The sequence below is a fragment of the Hipposideros armiger genome, unplaced genomic scaffold (genome assembly GCF_001890085.2).
Source record: "Hipposideros armiger isolate ML-2016 unplaced genomic scaffold, ASM189008v1 scaffold_12, whole genome shotgun sequence".
Classification (NCBI taxonomy): Eukaryota; Metazoa; Chordata; class Mammalia; order Chiroptera; family Hipposideridae; genus Hipposideros; species Hipposideros armiger.
The window spans coordinates 7,745,657-7,766,297 of NW_017731362.1; the positions used below are offsets into that span (position 1 = coordinate 7,745,657).

A 20,641-nucleotide genomic window follows, 5' to 3' on the forward strand; every position below is an offset into this window, starting at 1 on the left:
AGAGAGAGACAGAGAGGGAGGGAGAGATTGATTGATTAATTTGGGAGAAAGCAAGGGAAATGGAAAATATTCCAAAATAATACAGGAAACATTTATAAATATTCCATGTATCCCTTTTACTTTACAGGAATTAGAAAATAAAAGAAAACTACAAAAACAAGCTGCCACTAGTCAAAGTGCCACAGAAGTTCGCTTGAATAGAGCTCTAGAAGATGCAGAAAAGTATAAATTGGAGCTAAGTAAATTAAGGCAAAATAACAAGGTATGGAAAAAAATTAAATAGCTTTGTTAGTGATCACCTTTGGTAACTTCCTCTTTAATGCAAGAGTCAAAAATAAGTTATAATTCTTGTTGTCCAAGTGAACATTTCTCTTTTCAGAAGAAATAGATTCATTATCAGTATGTACATTATCAATAAGTTAGGATTATTTTGCTTGGACTATTGCTATAAGTGGATGATAACACAACTGTTTGGAGGATTCATTCCTTTTTTTTCATCCAACAAATCTTTATTCATTCACTTTTTCACCCAATACATACAACATTGTGCCCATGTTATATGCCAAATACTTTCCTAATCTCTGGGGATAAATGGTGGGATCAAGTCTGTTATATCCTTCTTTGAGCCTCAATTTTCTAATATAGAATGCAAGAGGAGATTTTCCAGAGCAGTGGTGCTCAAACTTGAGCACATATCAGAATCCCCGGGAGAGCTGGTTAAAACATGGATTGCTGGGCTCCACCCCCAGAGATTCTGATTCACTAGGTCTGGGGTGAGGCCTAAGAAGCTGCAGTTTTAACAAGTTCCCACTGGTTCTGAGATGATATTTTAATAACTAGTTATAGAGTTATTGTAGTAATCACCATTGTATTGCAGTATTTAGCTAAAGATTGACATACAATAGAATTAGCGCTCTATTCCTAAAATATCTGTTGAATAAATGAAGGCTTAAATATCGAGTGTATTTAAACCTGTTTTACACTCTAAATATTGGCTACTAGGTTTTGGTTTTGTGTCAGGCTAAAAGTGATGCTCCTTTGGAATCTCTCCCTTGGGACAATATTAAATAATTTAACGATGGCTTGGATGATGAAATTAGGAGCCACTCTCATTACATACACAAAATGATACGTTTTGGATTAAGTTAGTAGCATTATAGGACATAGAACGAAACTGATCTTGGAAAGTCCTCCAACATGTTTAACAGGCAAATGTTACAGTGACTACAGAGTTTTAAGATTATCTTCTGTGAGGTTCTTTATACTGTATGATCAGACTGTTCATATTCAGCAACCATCAATGATGGCATGGTGATGGGGACTGATTAATAGAAGTTATTAAATGAGCAAGTTAGGAAGTCTTTACAAACTTGCCAATAATTAGCATGTTATTATTTCCAATTTGGTGCACTCTAAAAAGGATTTTGAAGAAAATGAAATGAAATGGACTAACCAGTGATGTCAGGATTTGCTAATTCTGTTTGTAGATTTAATCTGTTTTAGCACACATTAGAGAAGTAGAAAGAAAAACTTGTTTCCATGACAACAGATGACGCTCCTAATTCTAGCCAGCCATTTTGCAAATTCAAATAAGGACGACTTGGTCTGTGAGCAACTCAGTGTGAAACCATCAGTGCTATAAAAACTTAGATGTGTTCAAGACACACTTCCTACCTTAGGCCTGCATTGGGGGTGACCAATTTAAACAGGTGAAGTTTTGTGTATATATTACTATTTACTATCAGGTAGCTATGTTGAGATCAGAGTTCTTAAATGTAACTTATTTTAGATGTCTGAAAAGTGTTCATGTATCTTGAGTTTTTTCTTTTTCTTTTTTTTTTTTAAGATTTTTTTTTTTTTATTGGGGAATTTGGGGATGGGAACAGCGCTGGGAATTGGGGGAAGGGGAACAGACAAGTTGCTGTCCTTTTGTTCTTCAGTCTAGTTGTGGAGGACGTTGCTTCACTGGCCCAAGTTGGCACCATCATTGCGCTCTTCCCGGGCGAGGCAGATCAGTCGCTGGCTGCTGGCCGCTCACGCTGGCTGCTGGCTACACACGGTAGCCCACGGCAACCCACTGCAGCAGGGGCTGCAGCCTACCCCCGGCGACTCATGGCAACCCAGCTCCAGGTTGAGCTGTTGTTCAGCATCTTAGCTGTAGAGGGCAGTGTCACTGGCCCTCATATGTGGGATCCGAACCGGGGCCCTCTGGCGTCCCAAGCCAGCTCTTAACCAAAGCACACCACTCGGCCGGCCCTGAGTTTTTGATTTTTCAATTATTTTGCCTTATTTCTAACTTTCCTCTTTGAGGGATGTTTTTGGGATATGCAGTAAGTTTTTCCTTGGAGTCTAATAAGTATATAAGGTTTTCTTTTGTGAGCTGGTATATTTTTTTCCATTTTAATTCTTTGTACCTTGCTTCTCATTCTGATTAGACATGTAATTAGGTAAGCAATTAAAATTATTCAGGTTTATTATTTAAAAATGATAAACTTATTCTCCATAGAGGTTAGGAATCAAGTAATCTGGCTTTAGAATAACTTAAAATGAGGTCAGTCAGCTTAAACCAGATGCTGCGTGAGTGCAGGAACCCCGACTTTCCCACTCACTGCTGTGACACACTGACGGAAGGAATGAGGAATGACAACTTTGTGATGCTTGACAGGAATTCTACTTAAAAACAGCATCTGAATCAATGGTGGTTTGAAGTTCATTTAAAATATGTTAACCAAGTCCATGTTACTTCATTTAGGAACAGATAATTTCTAATTCTTCATTAATTAATTTAGAAACATTTATGAGGGCCTGCTGGGTACCTGCCAGATCTTTGCTAGAGGCTGGAGATACGAAGGTGATAAATAATAAATGTGGTACTTATAGTGAAGAAGTTGGATCTTATTTAGATAACTCATCAAGCAAAAATATGGGGCAACTGTGATTAATGCCTTAAAAGAAGTTACATGGTGCTTTAAGCAGGTAACCAGGTCAGTGAATGTTTTTTAAAAATGTAATTTAAGCTAAGATCTGAATAACATATAGGAGATATGTGCCAGGGGAAGAGATTGTGGACACAAGGAATAGTATCTAAAAAATGGCTCTACGTCAGGAAAGAAGACAAGGTAATGAAAGGCAAGGATGGATGTGAAGGGGGTGTTACAAAGTGAGGCTTCAAACATGGGTAGAGGCCAACCCATCTAAGTCCTTTAGGCCACGTTAAGTATTCTGGATTTTATCCAAAAAGCAGTACAAAGCCACTGCATGGTTATTTTGAAAAATAGATGCTCAGGAGTGAGGGGAAAGGATGAAAATAGATGCCATGAAATTTCCTACTATTTTGAATGTGGCTTTTGCTTGGTTGCTGCTGCTTAACTGGCATCTAGCGTTCTCATGAGCCTGCACTGGTCTATACAGTCAGTGTTTCCATGCTCCTTGGGGGCACAAGGGCCTGGAGCTTCCTATTCTGCTGTCCTGCTGATGGCACTCTCAATTATTTAAAGAGAATTTTTAAAAAGTGATATTTACCATGTTACTATTTCTGGTAATCTTTTCTGTGTATGTAGGTTCAGGTTTCCTTCTGGTATCATCTTCCTTTTGCATGAAAGACTGACTTTTTCCCAAGTATAGCAGGTCCTTGAAATAGTGTTTCATTCAATGTTATTTTGTTATGTTGATGAGATGGCTTAGGAACTTGAGTCTTGTTTACATCAATTAGCCTATGGTAAAATTGGTTTCATTACACGTCATATCATTTAAAATCACAGAATCTGTCAATGACATTGAGTTCTCACTATATAAGATCTTTCTGTACTTAGGAGCTTCTACTAATGTGTCTTTAAAGGTCGCTGATCCTCTTTCTGCATTGTCCAAAGTGCTTCAGAGCTCATCCAGTTAATTTTTACCAAGATAACAAACTCAGTCTCCCTGGTCATGGGCAGTGGCAGAATTCTCTGCTCAGCTTTGTAGACTGAAGCTGTTGCTTTTCATGGGTTCCTAGGAGTCTCACCATGTACCTGGTATTTGGGTGTCTGCCAAGGATTTGAGGGAAATATATATGCAGATTTTGAGAGCCTCCTCCTTTCCAGGTTTCTCACCTGGAAATTTCTCACCCTGGCAGCCTTGCTCCTTTGTCAGCCCAATACGACTGGGCTGCTACTTTTTGCTTAAGGTCTGTGAACCCGTGAACTGGAAAATGCTTGCAGAAGCCAACTGAATGTGAATCGCAACCAGTATGCTGCTCTTACTATTGATTCAATTCATCTGTTCTTTCCAATGTTTTAAAAATTGTGTCCAGAGTTTGTATTTGCTACTGTCAGGAGTGTTGACCCAATACAAGCTACTTTGCTATTATTGGAATTAGAGCTGAGTTGTTACTTTAAAAACGTTTTTTTAAATGTGAGACTTGAGCATCATTAAAAGTTATCAAAGAGAACTTTACCAAAATTTTTACATTTTAGTTAAAAGTTTCTGTAATTTTTTTCCTTTTGTAGGATATAGCCAATGAAGAACAGAAAAAAATTGAAGCATTAAAATCAGAAAACAAGAAGCTAGAAAAACAAAAGGGAGAATTAATGATAGGGTTCAAGAAACAATTAAAATTAATTGACATTTTAAAAAGGCAGAAGGTGAGTCCACCCTAAAAAACAAGGTTAAACCATAGATATTATGTGGACCTCTCTACTAAAATATTTAGTGTACTTTAGGTATGTTTGACATACTTCAACACAAAATTTATCAGTATATAAGATTTATATGTAATGTCACCAAGCAAATGGTTTTCATGAAAGTAAATTAGTAATGTGGAAAATGGGACTGGAAAATACAGTATGAGTACCATATACAAAAATATCTATCATCTTAGGGGAAAATTGATTCCAAACTACTATTGTTCCATTCTCTACATGTTACCTGGTAGTGAGAAGATATGAATTCATCATTCTGCCACTTTCTCTTTTTTGCAAAGGCAACAGTAGGTTGGTGCAGTTCCACCACTGAACAAATAGGCTTTTATAGGCTGACCCCTGAATGTAATTACCATTTCAAATATGTTTATTGGAATTACAGTATACAGTCCTACAATAGATTATAATTTGATAGCATATTATACATACACTCTTACAAATTTCCTGTGGTCTATTAATACTAAATTAGACAATATTGATTTTTTTAAAAAACACAGATGCATATTGAAGCTGCCAAGATGCTGTCTTTCACCGAAGAGGAATTTATGAAGGCACTTGATTGGGGAAATTCTTAAGTGATCTACTCTAATCAGTCTCTAGAACCAGCAGTGTGTGGTGGGTATACGTAATGTGTAATGGTTTGAATTATTTGTACTAGTAAGTAATAAAGATATTTGATAATGAAATCAAAAGAATTCCCTGTTTATATTGGGGGGATACAACATTGATATGTAATTTAAAGAAAATATTTGGTAAAATAAAGCAATAGGAATTTAACTTTTGATTTTGCTGTCTTTCTTTTGACCTAGTAGCCCTTCCTCAGCTGCACTTGAATAGAAAGTATTTTATGTTCTGGAGATTTAGCTCTAGTTAGTTAATTTAGTGTATCTGAGAGGAATTGTCTTTAGTATCTTATTGACAATTAAGCACTTTGAAAAGTCTCACCTATTACTTTTCTCCTCCTTTATGGTAGACAGAAAAGGTGCTTTTTTAAAAAACAAAAAAGTGTTTTAAAAAATATTTACATTTAAAAAATTAATGTTTAAAAACATATACCATGTGAATATGGACTTAACTTTGGATTAGTGTGCTAGGGTTGCCATAAGGAAGTACCACAGACTGGGAGGCTTAAACAACAAACTTTCTCCCAGTTCTGGAGGCTGGAAGTCTGAAGTCGGGTGTCAGCAGGGTTGGCTTCTTCTGAAGCCTCTCTCATTGGTTTTTGGAAGGCCATCTGGCTCCCCCGTATCATCATATGTCAGAAAAATATGATTTAAACCCAAATTAATTCTAAATACCTATTTCCCTGGCCAAAAAATCAGGGAAGTAAAATTCCTAAACACAGAACTGTAGCCTGAATGGAAATATAGAAAAGTTCTGAACAGTAGGAGTGGTATAGAGAAGTTAGTCTCCTGGGTTTAGCCTGTATACCAGCGGTGCCAAAAAAATGTATATACATGACTTGTATGCATCTTTTGTTATCGGTATATATTGAATATTACAATTTTAATAATTTTTTCCTTTTTTAAAATGTGTATACATTTTTTTGGCACCCTCTCTATATTGCTATATATGGAGTGTTATAATGTGGTGTTATAAAACTCAGATCCTCAAATTATTCAGTAATTTTAATTTTTATCAGAAAGCAAATGTTTTCTTATAGATAACTGTTTACAAATGATGATACAGAGATATTTTAGAAAATCCATACAGACAATGGAGTCCTATCACTGAACTGTAAAACAAAAGTTACACTGACATCTAGTGGTACAAATAATCCAGGTTTTACCAAATATTGATGATATCACTTCTCTTCACAAATTTCACTCCTTTTCTGATACGCTTTTCTAAACTCTTCGCCAAGCATATCAATATCATCCTCTTTTTTGAATACTCCCTACAAGAAAAATATTTTGAGTTACTTTGAATGCCAGGATATATCACTAAATGCTTGTAAGACTAACATATATAGACATGAAATTTGTAACATCTCCAAGATAATGAAATCCATTTAATAAATTTATGAAAAAATAACTTTCTGAAACATTATGACCATACGCGCGTGTGCACTCTCTCTCTCTCTCTCTCTCTCTCTCTCTCTCTCTCTCTCTCTCAATATTCTTCGACTGACTTGATTTCCCAATTTATCAGTTCTGGTGTTGGAACTTGTCATAGGAATCTGGGATCTTCTTTACTACAAGTACTACTGCTTAGAGTGGCTGAATGGGAAGGAACTGCATCTACACTGTCCTGTTGAAACAGCCCTACAATACGATGTGAGGGGCTCAGGTGAAGAGACGGAGCTTTGCCAGGTTCATGCAAGGGACTAGTTCTTGCCTCAGTTCTATGGCTAATCAGTAAACATTCGGTCTTACGGGAAAGAATCCAGGTTTGGAGTTAAGCCATTTAAAATTCTTGCTAGCGCTTTGAAATTCTTTTTCTTTTCTTTTCCCTTACAGTAAAAGGCTCTTTAAAACAAAACAACTTAAATCTTTACTTATAACTATAGGATCTAAATAATAATTTAGGTCATTGGAACCATTAGGACCTAAAGGATAAAAGTCATTTTAGGATATCAGGTTTATTAGGCTTTCTCCCATCTCCACAACTGTTTCCCTACAAAATTATCTAAAACTTAAGACTCTTCCAGAATTTGTAGTCTATTTCATGGAATTTATCAGTTCCATGTGGCTGTTGTCATTAATACATCATTTTCTATTCATCAGTCCTGTCTGAACAATTAGACTGTAAGGTCCTGTGAACAGGCAATAATTACTCATGTTTCTCTTTCTCCTTCCTTTTCTTCCTTAGCATTGAACTAAACACAAAATATGCACTTGATCCTTCCAACTGAATAAAATATCAAATGTCATAATTTCTGTATTTGAAGGGTAGAAATTTTATTTAAGAGTCCAGATGTTTATGTGGCCTGTGAAACTCAGGTGTTCATGAAAATTTGCTATCTTCTGGAAGTACTTTTAAAAACTGAGGTTACCTGGTACCTCGTTATAACACAGCCTCCTATTGTAGAGCAGATCTGTCACCAACTCAGTACAAGTACGTATCTGTTATTGGTGTTACTGATTACAAGATTTTCCTATGTGTCATCAGCTTTGGTGTAAGAGTCTCACAATTGCTTTATGGTAGTTTAGTTTTAGACCTCCTAGACTGACAGGGGAGAAAAGAATCTCTAAAATTTAAATTCAACAAATCTAGCTCATACTTCTAAAAATGCCAAGACCAACTCTCATTTTGGAGATGTTCAGTGACAGGCCAAGATCCCACTGCGGCTTGATGACAGCAAGGAGTGAGTGAAGCCCAGGCCCTCTGGAATCCTAACCATGGTTTCCCCTCACCAGTAGAGGTCATGAGCATTACACTTTTGAGTTAAATCTCACTTACTTTAGGGAGATAACCTAGTAATTTTACAGCATGTTCTTTGAGAAGCTTCAGTCTTTCTTCTTCAACAATTGCATTGATACAGCCTTGTTTTCTTTGCTGCAACTGCCACTCTTCCAGTTCATGTTGCTGGAAATGTAAGTAAAATGCGATGGTCACAAAATACATTAATCTTTTAAGAACTTATCAAAACTACTTTTGCAGTGAATTAGATATAATTGATGAACTATATATTGACACTTCAAAAGATACTAGACGGTATGTATATATATCTTATATATATTATATGTACATATCTTTAATAGTCACTATTCCTTTAAAGTTACAAAAATAATAGTTATGACTGGCGTTTTAGGGAGGCAAGTACATATTTTCAGGACAATATCTTCATTACCCAGGAAAAAATGTTCGAAAAGTTATTTCCTAATTAATTCAACAAATATTTATTGAATGAGTACCATGCGGCAGGTGCTGGAGGCAGCTTACAGTGTAAGACAAAAAAAAAAGTAGATAAAGCAGAATAGGGATATCTAAAAGACACATGTCCATAAATACCAAGTTTTAAAAAGCCTGCGTGAAGCATAAGAGTAGCAACAAGCGTTCTACAGGGAGAACTAGTATTTCTTAGGAGAGAGCTCTGAATACTCAACTGCACCCAAGTTCTGTGCCATGTGATAAGGAAGAGAGGACTAGCTTTAAAAAGTTCTAGGGATTAGAAGAAGACTTATGGAAACGTATCCAAAAAATCCCGTTGGATAGGGAAGATGCTAAAAGGCAGACCACTGAAATAGTGATGAATTTCTGCCAAGAATTACATTAACGTAGTAGTAATGCGAAGCTTTTCTCTGAAATAACTAGTTTACTAGGGCCACTATTTCTTCAGACCACTCCTTGTCAAAGACATGGAAAACAGAAAGGAAATAAAATTATGATTCGTAAACAGGTAGCTCACATCATCTGGCACATAAAATGTTCTCAGTTAACTGTTTAGTGGATGAATACATGAGGTGATTGCTGTTAAATGATAATGACCAAAAAAACAAACAAACAAAAACACCAAAATAGAAAATATTTTTTCTTACTTTGGCTGCAAGGAACTGGTTGCGACGCTCTTCGATAAGTTTTTCCACAGCCCTCTTGTGTTCTAGTTGCTTCATTCTTTGTTTCTGAGCATTCATTAATTCTATTCGATCATCCTCGGCAAGTTTAGCTAACATTGCTTTTCTAAAGATCTCCTCTTCCTCTTTCGCAGCCTGTAGTACTAGTTCCTTCAAGGCCATTTGTTCTATAAAATCTTGCTTCAACTCCTTTTGCTTTCTCAATTTCTCTTCTGCTTCTTCCTAAACAAAACATTGTAATTCATTCAGTAACTGTTTCTTTACAGCAGATTTATAAAGGGTGGGAGAATTTGGTTAAGCTTAGTGTTAACAATATGAAATAAAACTAAAAATGCCTTTTCAAGATAATACATTGCTCTGTCCTTTTAAAGCTAGTTGTTTAAGGACATGCTACCTTTGAATTGCCTTCTATTACTTGTTTTTAAATTTTAATTTGTATGTATTTACCATCTTGTTTCTGTACTCAGAATTAACACATATCTACTTTGAAAAGAGCTGATATGAAAACTTTTTTTGCACACCCACGTTTATTAAACCTGTGTTCTGTGAAATATGTTTTAACTATGAATCATTCTAGAATCTTCTCTGAAACTATTGTTCAGAACAATAGTCTAGCAAAGATAATCAGAAGTTTTTAAGGGAAAGTCAAATTTACTTGGAACAGTTAAAATTCCTTTCCTACAAACTTTAATTTTCTCAACACTTTATTTTTAATTTTTAATTTTTAATTTTAAAAATTTCAAACATAATCAAAAAACAAAGAACTTGACAGTGATCACCCATATACCGAAACACATGGATTCTACCAGTAACATTTTACTATTTTTGCTTTAGCATCTATTCAGTTAGGACTGATGTAAATTTTAAATCCCTCTCTAACTAACCCAGTTCTTACACAAGCTCCAGGTAGTCCCCTATCCTCAAGGCATTCAAAATATTGCCTTAACAATATATGGTCAGGGTTCTTACTTACAGAATAACACAAACTCTAAGGGATTTACCACAGGCCCTCAGGTGGCAGAGAGAACTTCCAGGAGGTCCAGGGAACCAAGCAGACAGCCCACTGCTCAGACCCCATGGTGATAACTCCACCAAAGCCACCCCAGTGACCTGGTCTTCCCAGTGTGGCTGCTCAGTTTGCTCACTTCCATCTTCACACCTTGAAAGGGCGGGGTGGGGGTCAGGGTATAACTGCTGGAGATAATCTACATCATATGAAGGATTCTAGCTAAAGAAAAGTAGTTTTAACTTTATAGTCTTTTATAACAAAATAAGACAAATGTTTTAAGAATAGATGTAGGGTAGGCCAGTCGAGTGGCTCAGTTAAGAGCTTGCTCAAGAGTGCGAGCTCTGAGCAACAGGGTCACCAGTTTGATTCCCGGCCCGAGCTGAGCTGCCGCTGAGCTGCCAACAGGTGGCAGGATGGCTCAGCTTAAAAAAAATTAAAAAATAAAAGTAGGGTTTAAGTGAGCCAATCTGCAGTATCAGCTAAAGCAACTTTGATTATTATATTCAGTATTGAACCTCTTTCTTCACTTACTCTTATCTAATCCTCTTTTCAAATCCTACCCCCTCCATAAAGTCTTTTCTAATCATTGTAATTCATACTTATCTCTCTGGCCTCTTATACCATTTAATTTTTCCATCATTTAATTTTATTTCATATGTATAGGCCTTATCTCCTCACTAAAAATAAATTCCTAGAGGCCAATCTTATTTTTCTTTGGGATACTGGGCATATAGTTTTTATCATATATAGTTTATGTTTATTTGCCACCGATTACATAGAAGTCAAACGGCTCACTGACGGCAGAGCCACTGTCTAAGCTTTAAATTCCTCCAGAGATTCTCATATTTTTCACATAGAAATTTAGTACATATTGAGCCAAATGAAATGCTGACAATTCCCAGCATCCATCTCCCATACAAATTTTAGTTTAATCCAATGAAGACATCTAGATAAAAAATAAAGTGTTTGGCAAAACAAAACATAATTTGTTACACTTTATCAACTAGAAAAGAGTTCATGTACTCTTTGTTATAGCTGGATCAGGATTATATTGTTGTATAATGTAAACTGCATAATTTTCCATCCTTTTATGTGTTCTAAAACCCAGTATGTGGTTTGAGAAATAGCTGTTCTCTGAAAGTTTGAAATAATTTTTTAGAGGTATTTAGTCTGGGTTCTCCTCTGAAAGCAGAGCCTTAAACAAGGACTTGTACATAGATATTTTATCAGGGATGTACTCTCAGGAAGCAGCGGTGACAGAGTGCAACGGGGAAGGAAGACAAGCCACCACCGGTACCTCACCGAACTCATTACCACCATGGGCAACTGAGGCTTAATCCTGCCAGGAACTGATAAGGAATGCATGGAGCACCTTTCGGGACCTTCCTCCCTCACACCTTCCCAAAGGCCAACAGGAAGAAGCATCTGTCCTTTCATTTCTGTCCATTGATTTTTGAGGGATACCCCAGAGGATGTACCCCTACTCACACCCCCACACTTTAGGAAGCTGTCAGCACAAAGTCAGTCTAAGCCCTCACAACTGTTCTCCACAGCTGTCACTAAAACCAGAGGTGAGGCTGAGAGGCTGTGAGGCAGGGCACAAAAGACTTTAGATATAGGAAATAGCCTTAATAATCTGATTTTGCCTGATTCTTCAACATTTTTTGAAACCACTGTATTTTGAAATCAGAAAATTGTGCCTTTGAGATTTTTCACATTACTAGTGTACAATTGAATGACCTTTCACTATTTTTCTAATCTTTTTTATAGAACCTTTATTCCTTCAAATTGTTTTTACTTTTTTCTTTTGTATGTCTTTTCCAGAGTAAAAGCTCCCCCCCCAATATTAAGCAATTAGATTAATGCTAATGTGTTTTTCTGATTTTTAGTTTATTTCCACCACTTGTATCTTTACTATTTCCTTCCATATTCTTGTCTCATATTTGAATTTGTATTGTTTTTATAAGTTACTGAGTTGATTGCCCAGATAATTTTTTCCAATATTCTTGTTTATTAATTAATTGCCTCAGGGATCAGTTTTACAAAATCTGATAGATTTTGATATACAGTAATTCCATCCTCTAAATTGTCTGCAAATTTTCTCTTCAGCCAATGTTGAAAAGAATATTTTTAGATTTTCAATTGGTAGGTTGAATTATTTGTTATTAATTTCTAGTGGTGTTAAACACTCTTCCCCTTGCACTATTCTGGTAAATTTTCTTTGGAGTTCCAGCGGCTTTTAAAATGATGTACTTCAATGCAACATTACAAGGAAGATTAAAATTCAATATTGATTATACCTTTTATCTGTGATATCTGGGATTAACTTTATGTTCTAGTAGTCTTGTAATAGCCCTCCTGTTTCCCATTTGTTCATATATATCTGTTATACCTTCATCCATCATTTAATTCTTAACATGTTTGGGTAATTTGATATTAGGTATATTTAAGTGGATTATATGGTTTTTAAAGAAACCTATACATATTTTATTTTTTATTTTTATTTTGTTTTAGCTGAGCCATCCTGCTACCTGTTGGCAGCTTAGCGGCAGCTCAGCTCAGGCTGGAATCGAACCAGTGACCCTGTTGCTCAGAGCTCGCACTCTTGAGCAAGCTCTTAACCAACTGAGCCACTCGGCCGGCCCCTACACATTTTATTCTTATATGCAGTTAAATACTAAGAATATACATGCAACAGGTTTTTATATCAATACATGGGATCTATTTCCTCCTCAACGAAGAAACAGTGTTATCTAAGATAATGTTTTGACATAGTTGAAAATATTAAATATAACAACACTAACAGCTACACTTTATTGTGTACTTGACTATTCATATATCTTGTTATGAAGTGTGTGTTCAAACTTTTCGCTCATTGAAAATAGCTGGGTTCTTTATATTCTATTATCGAGTTATAAGTGTTCTTTATATATTCTGGATAAAAGTTCTTTGTAAGATATATATATAGGGAATATTGTCTCCCGGATTGTGGCTTGCATTTTCATTTTCCTAACGATAGTAGGAAACTGTTAATTCTGATGAAGCTCAATTTATAAACTTTTTCTTTTAATTGCTCATGCCCTTTTTATCAAAAATTATTTGCCATTCTCAAGTTCATAGAGACTTTTTCCTGTTTTCTTCTAGAAATGTTGTACCTTCAGCTTTCTTGTGTATGTCTTACTTATTTTGAGTTCATTTTTGTGTATAATATGACAGGAAATAATAAGTGTTGGCAAGGAGGTGGGGAAACTAGAACCCTCCTACATTGGGGTTAGAAATGTGAAATGGTGCAGCTGCTGTAGAAAACAGTTGGGCAGTTCCTCAAAAAAGTTAAACACAGAATTACCATATGACCTGGTAATTCCACTCCTAGGTATACCCAAAAGAATTTAAAAAAACTATTCAAACAAAAACTTCTACACAAATGTACATAGCAGCAACATTCACAATAGTCAAAAGGTGGGGGAAAAAACATATCAACTGTTGAATGGATAAATAAAATGTGGTATATTCATACAATGATTACTAGGCCAAAAAAAAAGGAATGAAGTACTGATACATGCTACAAAATGAACTCAAAAACATTATCCGACGGGAAAAAAGTGAGACACAAAAGTTCACATACTGTATGATCCCATTTATATGAAATATCCAGAATAGCCAAATTCACAGAGACAAAAAGTAGATTTATATTAATAGTTGCCACAGGTTACAGGGATGGGAAAGGGGGAGTGGCTGCTTCATGGGTACAAGGTATCCTTATGGGATAATGAAAATGCTTTGGAACCAGAGATGATGGTTGCTAAACGTGAATGTATTAAATGCTGCTGAATTGTGTACTTTAAAAGAGTTAAAGTGGTAAATTTTATGTTATGTGACTTTTTCCTCAATAAAAAAACACTTTGTGAAGGGAGAAATACACAAATTCACAATTATGGTTAGAGACTTCAACAATACTCTCTCAACAACTGATAGAACTATTGGGTTGTAGGAAAAGTCATGATGTATTTTTTCTATGTTTTTCGTTGTAAAAATGCGTCATGACTTTTCCGACAACCCAACAGATGGAAAACCAGAAGCATATAGAAGTCAACAACATCATCAACCAATAGGATCTAATCAACATTTATAGAATTTTTCACCCAACAACAGCACAATACACATTCTTTTCAAGTGTCTACCTAACAAATTTAAAGGAAATGAAATATATTGAGTGTGTTATCTGTCCACATGGAGTCAAATTAGAAATCATTAATTAAAAAAAAAAACAGGAACAGGAAAACCTCTGGATATTTGTGGACTAAGCAACACACTTTTTAAAAAATCCACGGTTCAGAGAGAAGACAAAAAAAATACACTGGAGTTAATGAAAATGAAATTACAACATATCAAAACTTGTGAGATGCAACTAAAACAGCTTTGAGGGAAATTTGTAACACTAAATGCATACATTTAGGAAAATACATTTATAGCACTAAGTTCATACATGTAGGAAATGTCAAATCAATAATCTATCCTCCAACCTCAAGAATCTATGAAAAGAGAAGCCAAGTAAATCCAAAACAAGTGTAAGGAAGGATAATAAAGAACAGAGATGAATGAAAACCAATAAAAAATATCATTGAAGCAAAAATAAGCAAATCAGACAACATCAAACTATAAAGCTTCTGCAGAGCAAAGGACACCATCATCAAAATGAAAAGGGAACCTACTGCATGGGAGAAAGCATTTGTAAATCATATCTGATAAGGTGTTAATAACCAAAATATATGAAGAACTCATACAACTCAACAGAAAACAACAATCCATTTAACAGAAAATGGGCAGAGGACCTGAATAGACACTTTCTCCAAAGAGGACATACAGGTGGCTAATAGACATATGAAAAGCTGCTCAACATCACTAATAATCAGGAAATGCAAGTCAAATCTACAATGAGACAGCATTTCACAATTAGAATGGCTAGCATAAAAAAGACGAGGCAAGTGTGGGCAAGCATGTGGAGAAAAGGGAACCTTTGTGCACTATTGGTATAATGTAAATTGGTGCAGCCACTATTGAAAACAGGAGGTTCTTCAAAAAATTAAAAATAGAACTACCATACCATATGATCCAGCAATCCCATTTCTGGATATATACCCAAAGGAAATGAAAACAGGATATTTGAAGAGATATCTGCACCCCCATATTCAATGCAGTCTTAGTCAATAGCCAAGATATGGAAACAACCTAAGTGTCCATCAACGGATGTATGGATAAAGAAAATAGGTTGTGTGTGTGTGTGTGTGTGTGTGTGTGTGTGTGTGTGTGTGTGTGTGTGTGTGTGATGGAATATTACTAAGCCATAAAAAAGCAGGAAATTCTGCCATTTGTGACAACATGGATGGACCTTGAGGGTATTATGCTAATGAAATAAGCTGGACAGAGAAAGGCAAATAATGCACTGGTAACACTTATATGTGGAATCTAAACACAAATAAACTCAGAAACAGTGTGTAGAAAAGTGGTTGCCAATGGCTGGAGCGTGGGGGAAACAGAAGGACGTTGGTAAAAGGGTGTAAACTTTCAGCTATTAAGATGAATAAGGTCTGAGGATCTAATGTAAAACATGGTGACTATAGTTGATAACACTATATTGTATAATTCTATTTGCTAAAAGAGAACTGTCCTCACCAAAAAATTAAATAAATAAATATGTGAGGTGATGGATATATTAAATAATTAGGTTATGGGGAATCCTTTCACAGTGTAAACATATCAAATCACCACAATGTACACTTTAAATATCTTACAATTTTATGTCAATTATAACTCAAGAAAATGGAAATTTTTTAAAAAATCAGTGAAATTGAAAAACCTAAATCCAGGGCCCGCTGAATGGCTCATTGGTTAAGAACTGACTTGGGACGCCAGAGGGCCCCGGTTCGGATCCCACATGTGAGGGCCAGTGACACTGCCCTCTACAGCTAAGATGCTGAACAACAGCTCAACCTGGAGCTGGGCTGCCCTGAGTCGCTGGCGACGGCATAGGCTGCAGCCCCTGTGGCAGTGGGTTGCCATGGGCTACCGTGTGTAGCCAGCAGTCGCAGTGAGCGGCCATCCAGAAGCCGGCGACTGATCTGCCTCGCCCGGGAAAAGCGCAATGTTGGTGCCAACTTGGGCCAGTGAAGCAACGTCCTCCACAACTAGACTGAAGAACAAAAACGACAGCAACTTGTCGGTTCCCCTTCCCCCAATTCCCAGCACTGTTCCCATCCCCCAATTCCCCAATAAAAATCTTTAAAAAAAAAAAAAGAAAAACCTAAATCCAGAGTGACCAAATAAATGAAGAAACAAATTACCAGTATCAGTAATGAAATATGGGATAGCACTGGAGACCCCGCAGACACCAAAGGATACTAAGGGAATAAGTATGAACAATTCTACAGATGTAAGTTTGACAACTTAGACAAAATGGATCACTTCCTTGAGGGACACAACCACAACTCACCAAATATTAAATAAGATAATTTGAATAGCCCTATAACTATTAAAGATATTGATTTAATCATTTAAAACTCAAAAACTTAAACTCCAAGCCCAGATGGTTTCACTGAAAAATTCTACCAAACATTTAAAGAATTAACACCAATTCTACACTTTCTTCCAGAAAATAGAAGAGGAAGGAACACTTCCCCATTCATTTTATGAAGAGTATTATCCTGACACTAGTATTAAAAAACAAACAAAAAACAAACCCTAACAACCAATCCAATATTCCTCATGAATATGATGCAAAAATCCTTAACACAATATTAGAAAGTAGAGTCCAGCCGTATATTAAAAGAATTACACACCATGACCAAGTGGAGTTAATTCCAATGATGAAAGGTACTAAAAAAATCAATGTAATCTACCAGGCTAAAGAAGAAAAAACACATGGTCATGTCAATAGATGTAGAAAATGCATTTGACAAAACTTAATACCCCTTCATGATAAAAACCTTCAGAAAAAAAAAAAACATAGAAGAAAACTTCCTCATCTTAATAAAGAGCATTGACAAAAAAACACTTTCCCCTAAGACAAGTAACAAAGAAAGTTGATGTCTATTCTCATCTCTCTTATTCATCATAGTGCAAACCAGGTCTAGAGGTTTTAGCCAGTGCAATATGGCAATAAAAAAAAAAAGGAAATAAGGGCCGGACAAGTGGCTCAATTGGTTAAGAGCTTGCTCAAGAGTGCAAGCTCTGAGCAACAGCTGTTCGATGCCTGGCCTGAGCTGAGCTGCTGCTGAGCCACCAACAGGTGGCAGGATGGCTCAGCTAAAAAAAAAAAAAAGGAAATAAAAAGTATACAGATAAGAAAGCAAGAAATAAAAGTGTCCTTATCTGCAGAAGACAAGACTGACTATGTAGGGGGAAAAAGAAACACCTAGAGCTACTAAGTGAATTCAGCAAGATTGTAAGGTACAAGATAAATATGAAAAAGCCAACACCTTAGCAATGAGTAAGTGCACACTGATATTAAAACTAAAATTCCACTTACAATCACTAAAATTAAATACTTAGATGTAAATCTAACAAAACATATAGGATTTGTATGCTCAAAACTACAAAACACTAATGAAAATGGAGAGTCATATTGTGTTCACTGATTGGAGGACTTGACAGTGAACATGCCAATTCTCCCCAATTGATAGTTAGATTTAATGCAATTCCTATCAAAATCTCAGAAGACTATTTGTACACAGAGACAAGGTTATTCTAAAATTTATATGGAAATGCAAAGGAACTAGAATAGCTAAAACAATTTTGAAGACTCACTATATAGCTACAGTAATCAAAACCATGTGGTATTGGTGGAGGGACAGACACATGGATCAACAGATAAAATAGAGATCCCAGGAATATACCCATACAAATATGCTCAGCTGTGTTTAAGAAGGTACAAAAGCAATTCAATGTAGGAGAGAGAATTTTTTTCAGCAAATGGTGTGGAGCAATTGGACATCCAAAAGCAAAAACTGAACCTTGACTTTGTATCTTATACAAAAAAATTACCAGAAAATGGATTGCAGGCTTAAATGCAAGAGTCAAAAACTTTTAAGGGAAAAAAAAGGAGAAATTCTTCAGGATCCAGGCAAAGACTTCCTAAAATTGATACCAAAAGTACAATCCACAAAAACAGAAATTGATAAGTTGGATAGAAATGGAAAATATTTGATCTGTGAAAACCCTATTAAGAGGATTAAAAAACAAGCTACAGACTAAGAAAATATTTATAAACCACACACCTGACAAGGACTAGTATCTAGAATACATAACAAACTCTGAAAATTCTACAATAAATGAACAACCCAGGTAGAAAATCAGATCATCTTGACTTCATGTCAGATTTGTTGATATTGTTCAACACTACATCCTGTGGTTTTCTGACTACTTATTCTATATATTAATGAGAAGAGATATTGAAATCTTCAGTTATAATTATGGATTTGTCTATTTCTCCTTTTGGTTTTGCCAGTTTTGCTTCATGTATTTTGAAGCTTTAGTTTCATACACATTTAACCCTATTGTCACCATGATTTCTACTCCAACTTGCTTTTGATTAGTGTTTGTAGGGTATATCTTTCTCCATCCTTTTGCTTTTGAACTGTGTGTCTTCATATTTAAATTGTGTTTCTTATGAACAAATAATTGATCATGCTTTTCATGAAGTTTGTGAACTGTTGATAGGGTTTAGTTTTTTTATCCATCTTGAAAATTTCTCTTGTAATTGTAGTGTTTACACCATTTAAATGTAATGCAATTATCAATATGGTTAGGTTTAAATCTGTGTTTCTACTGCTTCATCTCAAAATGATATTCTCTATATTAATCATGCTTTCAATTTCCAAAACTTACTTTCAGTTTCCTATCATGTATTTCAGCTTGTTCTTCCTGGTATAATTCTTGTCGCACTTGTTCCAAATCTTCACGTTGCCGTAGCATCTCTTCCAATTTCTGAGTCAGCTATGAAATTAAAAAAAAAATACACTGAAACATTTATAGGAACCAAATCCTATAACAAACATTTCAGAATTTCCCCAATGTTAAAGAAGTGGTTATTTTAATACCATATTCTGAAGCTGTAGCCTTTTTTCTTCATTTTCTTGAACTTTTGCCATCCGATATTCTTCTCTTTGTTGCTGCATGTTGGCAAACTCTATGATTTTTCTGTTTTCTTCTTCCATCTCCTCACGTTTCTTTTTTCTCCAGAGAGCCTGCTCTTTCTGAAACTCTTCTATATACCTTCGAGTTACATTCATTTTTTCTAACTTTTGTTGTCTTTCCCTAAATGCAATAGTGAATGCAGTTTTATAGTAACAGAAATAATAAAATATTGGAAAAATAGGTGTTATTTACTTCAATTATATGGAAAAAGAGGCTTACTTATTTATAGTTAGTTCATTCATGCAAGAAATATACTATTTACTATGTGCCACTAAATATGACAGGTATGAATTTTCTCTGAGTATAAACTACTACCATACCTCTTCTCTATCCTATTAACCAAGTTTTATGGAACTCATTTCAGAAAGGCTACAACCTGTTTACATCTGCCTTGCAGCGCTCTATACTTCAGGTGTCTACCAAGGAAATTCATTAGAAAACAAGTCCTTTAACATACGATATGGGCATATTTAAGAAAAACAAAGGTTTAGTCATTGTCACTTAATAAGTATTTATTAATTACCAGATAATTATCATGCTAACAAAGACAGATAAGAGTTGGTCTCAGTTTATGTGATCATAACCTATACTAAGACTTTCTGTGTATCAGGCACTGTGTAGGTGCTCACCTCTTCAAAACAAGCCTGTGATCAGCCTAACGTAAATCTTTAAGTATGTAAGAAAGTTGGGATTAACTTACAATTGATCTTCTTCATAGATTTTCCTAACAATTTCATCAATCATGAGTTTCTCTTTCAGCAACTGCTCATAAGCTTCCTGCTTTTTTTTTTCTTCTTCTTCAAGTTGTTTCTCTAAGTCCAGACAGTACTGTACTTTCAATTTATTTCGTCTGTCCTCTGCAGCATTCTCTTCCTTTATCATTCTCTCGTGTTCTTCCATCATGGTTTTGGCTATTTCGGCATCACGTTTCTGTTATTGAAACAAAATTCATCTTTCTATTTTCAAATCTGAGCACAGTATGATAGGCTATTTTAAACAGATGTAACTGAATATTGTAAAGCCTGTTACATAAATATTTTCATCTGTCTAGGTAAAAAGCAAAGATAAGTCACAGTCACCTGAAGGGTTTGAATGATGATGAGTCAAACCCTAAAGAGGCTTTCTTATGCCTCCAAGTAGCTCAGGGCAATACATAATAAAGATAATATGAATAAGTCAATCTTTGAAAAACAATAAGTAAAATTAGAAGTATTTTATTAATAACTATGTTAACTGCCAAAGAA

At 35.4% G+C, this 20,641-nt stretch overlaps 2 protein-coding genes across 8 annotated transcripts in view; one reads left to right on the forward strand and one right to left on the reverse strand.

Moving 5' to 3' along the window:
• The window catches only part of TEX9 (testis expressed 9), a 132,429-nt gene extending 126,052 nt beyond the window's left edge, over positions 1–6,377 (forward strand). For 5 of the 6 annotated variants that reach the window (XM_019665433.1, XM_019665442.1, XM_019665424.1 and 2 more), the window contains 3 exons: positions 128–262; positions 4,488–4,622; positions 5,177–6,377. In XM_019665433.1, the coding sequence (XP_019520978.1) occupies positions 128–262; positions 4,488–4,622; positions 5,177–5,254 (348 nt within the window). In that variant the 3' untranslated portion in view covers positions 5,255–6,377. The remainder of the gene's footprint in view (positions 1–127; positions 263–4,487; positions 4,623–5,176) is intronic. The other variant, XM_019665456.1, reaches the window with a different exon arrangement.
• Positions 6,378–6,466: 89 nt separating this feature from the next.
• The window catches only part of MNS1 (meiosis specific nuclear structural 1), a 58,125-nt gene continuing 43,950 nt past the window's right edge, over positions 6,467–20,641 (reverse strand). For both annotated transcript variants that reach the window (XM_019665396.1, XM_019665403.1), the window contains 6 exons: positions 20,098–20,327; positions 19,301–19,517; positions 19,089–19,196; positions 9,161–9,418; positions 8,082–8,207; positions 6,467–6,576 (listed from right to left, as the gene is read on the reverse strand). In XM_019665396.1, the coding sequence (XP_019520941.1) occupies positions 6,484–6,576; positions 8,082–8,207; positions 9,161–9,418; positions 19,089–19,196; positions 19,301–19,517; positions 20,098–20,327 (1,032 nt within the window). In that variant the 3' untranslated portion in view covers positions 6,467–6,483. The remainder of the gene's footprint in view (positions 6,577–8,081; positions 8,208–9,160; positions 9,419–19,088; positions 19,197–19,300; positions 19,518–20,097; positions 20,328–20,641) is intronic.